Here is a 6745-nt window from a genome sequence, read left to right as displayed (position 1 = left end):
TAATTACATTTGCAATATGGTGTAGTCTGAAATTAAAAAATTAAAGTATTTCAAAAATATAATATATTACTCTGGCTCATATAATTAAAAATTAAGAAGTATCAAATGCGGAGCCGAAACGTTTGGGTGATAATGATTATTGTTTAAATATATGTAATTTTAGCACTAATTTCGTGCAAGGCTCACTTGCCCTTCATTTGATACTTCTTAAAGTATTTCATAATTTGAAATAAAAAGCACTATTAAAATACGGGTATTAATATTGGAGTAAGAGACGTGCGATGAAAGGAAAATCGATAAAGTCAGACCATCTACAGGCAGATGAAATATATTATAGTAATAATTTTAAACGGCATAAGTATTAAGAGAAACGTATACAAATCTCAGTTTTGTTACCTCTTTCTCTGATCCTATTTATCCGTTGACCTATAAAAGAATATTTGATAGCAAATATGATTTCGATTCTATCTCTCGTGGATATTCCTTTATGCTTTTATATCATGTGCAATCCGTTTCTTCAGTAACGTATAACTGAGTCGCATATATAGAATCACTTTATTCTTTCATGCCAACAGGAAATAAAAGGATCGCGGACGCTTACATTTTATATTATAAGTCGCTCGCTAACACGATCATTTCCGACTAAAATACAACATGGCCTTTCACGAGCTCTAGCTCTTTATGTTCCATATTATTTCCCAATAGACAAGAAGCTGTGGATATGCTGTGTGACTTGGCGGTCCGGAAATTATCACCCGGTGCATCGAGTGGGTCTAGTAGCTGCAAGCAACAATCACCTGGTGCGTCATGCAATTCCCCCCGAAGACTACGTCGACCCGCCACGCGTACTCCCACTGCCGAAACCGATCGAGGTAAAATAATTAATGAGCAGCGTGCACAGGCCAAAACAGAATTAATAAGCAAATGGGTTGGTAAAGCTAAGAGAACTACGTGTAGGATGCTTAAATTAAAAAAAACAATTAAAAGCAATCGACGACAAATATCGATAACTTATCAATTTTCTATATATTTGTTCAAATATCCGGAAATAATTATAATCTGTAAGACTGTGAGGTACTTATATTTTGAAACTCTATACGAAAGGATAATAGGACATCAGTTGTTACTTTAAGAGCTTTCGGAAACATTAAAAGCGACGACGGAACATTCAGCGTCGAGCTGTCTCTCGGAATTATCTCGAGTCGCGAGGGATTTGGGCAATCCTCGATGATAGGACCTCACGGCGAGTGTCGTCGTGACAAAATCTCTTCATGACAAGTGTTCTCTCTCCGTGCCGTAGATACCCCCGAGAGCAAGTTGCACAGCGTGCAAACGACGTCGTCGACGGCCAGCCAAGCGGAGACCACGTCAGACTCGGACCAGTGCTCCGTCAGGACGCAAGTCACCAATTCCCAGGCGAACACACCTGCGACCGACATAATCGATCCGCCGGCGCTCTACGTCGTCTGCGACGACGACGACGAGTCGAGGACGGCGTTGAACAATGCCGCGGCCAGGCCGCGCTTTCTCGATCTGACGGCGCCGCAGGGTAAGCCGCATTTCCAGTTTTGCAGCGTCGACTCGGACAGCGAGTATCCCGCGGACGGCGACGTGATCCTCGCCGAGGCGGAGCGCGGTCGGCTGGCCGAGCCCAGCTACGACGACGACAGGAGCGTGACGGTGCTGTCGAGCGACGAGCACGACAACGATCTGCCGACCGAGCCGGCCTCGATGCCGCCGGTGCTCTCGTCCACCAGCAGCACCAGCACCGCCGCCTTCAGTTACAAAAATCCAGCTTACCAGAGCGCCAATCCGGCCTGCGGCGGCGCCGGCAGCGATCCGGCTGGAACCAAGAGCAAGGCCACACACTCGAGCGATCAGGACATCCCGGGTAATTATTTCATGCTGCGCTTGTTTTACCGCTCGTTTTGCCCGTCCGAGAGGCTAGATTAATGGGATCAAACCTTGATTGATTAATGGTGCGTCTTGTTGACTCGCTTGCCTCTTATACTCAATATTTGAATCAGCCGTCTTGGTGCTCGTGCAATCTTTGTGTTTAATGCTTTATATAGTTTATATTATAAGAATCTTAGTCGAGTTCGCAATATATAATTAATATGATTACTTAAGTTGCCTTATCTATTTATAATTTATAAACTTATAAACAATATATAAAACAGCTTACTTTCTAAATCGTCTTAAATCCATAGTATACATTATGTGTTATACTAAATCTTATTATAACAAGCTTGTAAGCTATTAAGCCTTCACTTTTCGAAACGATTAACACAAAATGAACTCTGCAATTGCTGTCGGAATCAACTGTAATCGCGCGAATATACACGCCGTCTATTTTGCGCCACTATCGTGGAAACTAAATCAGGGCGTTAGAGGGAGAGACCGATAAGATAACGGTCGCACATCGTTGCGAAAGTAACGAAACATCCGCGGGTGTCAATTGGCGTTACTTCTAACCCGATGAACCCGGTCTTTTTTTGTCGCGTCGCGTAGGAAAGATCCTGGGAACGGACGATCCGGGCGGTAGCAAGGGCCTGTTGAAGTGGAAGGGCGTGATGTTCGCACCAAACGACGAGGTGGATCAAGATACCGAGCGCGACCAGGAAGAGGCCGGGAGAGACACCACGGACTCGGTCGCTCCTATCGAGGATCTTGAACAAGGCAGTGAGGTTGGTCTCCCGAAATCCACGTTTCCGTAATCGAGCGTATATAGTCATTCCGACCGGATTGGATCTTATATGATCTTACGGGATCCCAATTTCGCGATAAATGATTCTCACGGCGAATTCCTGAATTGAAACGCGAAAAATCAATTTAATATCTAACAAATGCCTTGCTGTTTATGTCGTTGTTGTTTGCCTTGTCGATCCTCTAACATTGGAAAATGCGATTATCGAGCGCAAGAACGTCGCGTCGCAATGTTGCGCAATGTATCGCTCCCGTTGTTGCAGGTGTTCATGGTGGAGCTGACGCGTGGGTGGAACAGCCGGCTGGGCTTTAGTTTGCAGTCGGAAGGAAATCGTACGGTGATATCGGTCGTGCATCGTGACAGTGTCGCGGCCAAGGATGGCAGGCTCAAGCAGGGCGACGTGTTACTAATGGTGAGTCAAATTGTATGTCAAACCTATACCCTCCACTTCTCCCTAATTCTTCCTCCGAGTAGAGAGAATATATTCGCGAGATCATTGCTGAACTAAATATCTATTGGCGACAAAATAGTATTAATTATCTGTGACTTACAACTTTGATCATAAACTTGAGAGGCGATATTTATATTCTTAATAAATAATATTTTTAAAACACGTAACTTTAAGTAGAGATTAAAGATTAATATGGACGAGGTTCTTCTTTCTTGAGGCTGTTTTATTTCAAAACTAAATGTCGTCTCGTCTTTTCCCCAGGTTAACGAGGAGAGTGTGGAACACATGTCAACGGCTGATATAATAGATCTGTTGCGCAAGATCCGCGGCTCGATAGGCATCACGGTGATGAGACGATCGAAACGGAATAATGTAACGTGACACTAGTCCGATGCGTGATCGAAATAGAAAAAAAACCAAAAGAGAAAGAGAGACGGTCCGATCGATATTGTTCCTTATCAGCGAATTTAGTTCAGACTTCTTAGCGTAAAGAAAGTTTAGCCAGAAGAAGACGCTGATCTTTCTCGACAAAAACGTTCATTGAGCTTTGGATAATAAAGGGACGGTAGAACGTAATAGAAAAGCAGTAATTGTAAATAGAAATTATAAAAGAAGAAAGTACAATAAGAGGTGTCATGAATCGGCGGATCCTCGACGTCGGAAGGAAGAGTTAAAAACCCGCCACTGTCAACGACGCCCACGAAGAAGCCAGCGTCTTCGCGCACGATAATCTCGCTCTGTGAAAGACAGCGTGGACGCCTCCGATCGCAAAAAGGGGGTCGTCTCCGACCCGATCGATTACAAAAGACTGCCGTCGAGAAATATTTGCAGATGCCATCCAGATAATATCCCGAACGAACGTCCGGAGATAGTCACTCGTTCGTGCGGGAAGTTCTCCGAAGGGAAAACTAAACCGCCGAAGATGTGAGATTAAGATGTTGTCCCGGGAGAGCGGAGGGGTGGGGAGTGGCGTCGAGACTTCCGAATTCTCACGGTTCCGATTTCGCGCGCGAATCAATCAATCCCGGATCAAACGTAATCCGAATCAATATATTATTTACGATTGTAGTTCCGCTGTATCGCGGTAACGTAATTATAACGCGATTCGTCCCAAAAGAACGTTCGACATGCCGACCGCGACAAATTGTGCATTAATTATAGGATAATCGGAGTGCCCAGCTCCCGTAAGTTCGAATCTCTTCGATCTCCAATTATCGGCGCTCGTTAATAATATTCCTGATAGTTCGCGGCGATGTTTGCGAAAAGTGGTTATCCACTTATGATTAATGAGTATTCCTCCTCCTTCAACGAATTCGAGAATCAAAAAGGATCAATCAAAATACGATTAGAGAGAAACGATATTGCAAAACGAGACGCGGTCGGCTCGCAGTCGGGACGCGAATTATCGATTATCCATCGGGGAAACGATTCTGATCTTTTTTATGAAACTGCGATATATGCTGTATATAGTTGTAAAAAGGTATTCTTTTAAATATGTTCGCGAGAGCGTGCAAAATAAAACTCATCTGGGAGCTTGTAGTATGTATCTTACATATCTTTATAAATTATGCATATTTCACCAATCCTGTCTAAAAATAAAAAATAAAAAAAAAATACAGAATTTTACGAAGGATAAAGATTTAAATAGCGGAAGTATTTATAAGTGAATTTGACGGTAATAATATAATTTTATTTTCCTCTGATATACTTAAACTAGTTCAAAACCAGTAAAAAGAGTAAATTAGTTCAACTTGAAACTACAATTGAAATTAGATTTAATATTTTTCCGAATGGCGACTCTTCTTCCGATTCCTTCGAAAATAGAGCTGCGTTACTGCGCGGAATGTTTATCGTGTAAATACCGTATTTTTATCCCAAAAAGTGTAACTTTGTCGAAAGAGCTTGACGTCTATTACCGCGAATTCATATGAGGAAAAAAAATGTAAATTAATTAATATTATACCCACCCTGTGCCGCCGCGCGCGAAAAATAAATTTCACGTGAAATAAATTTATCGTGAGGCAGTTAGCTTACATTTCGGCTTTAACTTCGTCCATTCGTGTGTGATTAGATGAGAATTTACAATAATTAACATTCTTAATTGAAGCGTGTGATAAGGGAAACTCGCGACTGGAGTTTCCTTACTCGGAAGAAATAATCTATTTTCAGGACTTTCCCTTTAACTGATCGAATAAATTTATAAATAAAGTAATAAATTTAAAGATAAGTAGTAGGTGACAATTGGCCTTTTTTGCGGCGAAGACAGTCCTTATTCGCCGTATTATAATCTAACTTCTTCGAGGGTACTATCTCTAGTCTCTTAGCGAATCAAAAGACAATCTGTCGTAAGCGCCAGGAACGAATGAGTCGTGAATGCGCCGCTGACGAATCTGACGATAAATGAATTGTGACTACTGCTTGTAAGATATAATGTCTCACGCATCTAATATTTCGATCTTCCCCGGGAAGATCGGCAGATAACTGTGCACGGGATAAAAGTTTAGAATCGCTTGTAGCGTGTATACAATACTTGAGGGATGTATCAACGTTCGAGTAACTACCTCGCGTGATGCCATACCACAGCGGAACAGACAACTATTATTAATTGCGCGAATTCCACTTAAAGGAAAGAGCTATTTTATGCCCGAAAACATGTATTTCCTAATAATCTTATGTGTATCCTTAATCATGTAACGTCGGAAGATCGCGAGGGAGATGATTGATCATTCTGTTAAACGATTAATGAAATACGGGAGTGTCTGTCTTTCGAGAGACAGAAGCTTATTAAAGTACACGAACCACTTACATTTACATTATTACATCAACGACGCGCTTCCCGAGCCGTAGCAGAAAAATTTTCGTTCCTGCGATAATGACGCACCTCGCACGCGAGCGAGGAGAGAGAGAGAGAGAGAGGTGTCGACACGGTAAATACAACTTAACGGTCTATAACAGTGCAATAACGTTTACGTAAGAATTAGACGAGAACAATATGTAATGAATGTGATAGTCGTTCCGTTTTAGAACGTTAGCGCTGTAAATCTACGAACTTAGACGAGTTCATCGTGCGAATTGCGCGGTTTGTACATAAAGTTAACTGTAAAATTGTATAAATCGATACCAAAGTTGTATTAATATCAAAGTTGTGTAATATCAAAGACGAATATTTTACTGTGTAACCAATTGTTAGAGACAGGCAGCTATATTTTGACATTACGTTAAGCTTATTAAATTATTGTTAGTATCTATGAATATATACATTCGAGATATGCGAGTTTTAACGAAAATTGCGCCCATCGTTTTATCGTTTAGCCTCCCTTTCCTGTTTGGTATAGTATTATATATATATATATATATATATATATATATATATATATATTCAATAAATTTAATTGTTTCTTTGATAAAGATTTCAGTCTTTTTCCCTATCAAGCATATTGGAATGATATAACAAGGTATTATATATAGACGGAAAAATATTACAAATGCATCGAATTCGTGTATTTTTTATTCCATTTTATTACATTTTTTAATCAAGTAAGTCGTAATTAATATAAAAAATGCAAATATTTATATAATCAAGATTG

General features: G+C 41.0%; 1 protein-coding gene across 2 annotated transcripts in view; it reads left to right on the top strand.

Moving 5' to 3' along the window:
• Positions 1 to 6445, top strand: part of LOC105449173 — a 56575-nt gene extending 50130 nt beyond the window's left edge. For both annotated transcript variants that reach the window (XM_011688177.1, XM_011688176.1), the window contains exons 8-12: positions 706 to 872; positions 1301 to 1891; positions 2512 to 2687; positions 2970 to 3119; positions 3420 to 6445. In XM_011688177.1, coding sequence (XP_011686479.1) covers positions 706 to 872; positions 1301 to 1891; positions 2512 to 2687; positions 2970 to 3119; positions 3420 to 3539 — 1204 coding nt within the window. In that variant the 3' untranslated portion in view covers positions 3540 to 6445. The remainder of the gene's footprint in view (positions 1 to 705; positions 873 to 1300; positions 1892 to 2511; positions 2688 to 2969; positions 3120 to 3419) is intronic.
• The last annotated feature ends 300 nt before the right edge of the window (positions 6446 to 6745 follow it).

This window comes from Wasmannia auropunctata, unplaced genomic scaffold (genome assembly GCF_000956235.1).
Source record: "Wasmannia auropunctata unplaced genomic scaffold, wasmannia.A_1.0 LD336076.1, whole genome shotgun sequence".
NCBI classification, from domain to species: Eukaryota; Metazoa; Arthropoda; class Insecta; order Hymenoptera; family Formicidae; genus Wasmannia; species Wasmannia auropunctata.
Note: the sequence above shows the minus strand (reverse complement) of the source record. Positions and strands in the feature narration are given on the sequence as shown.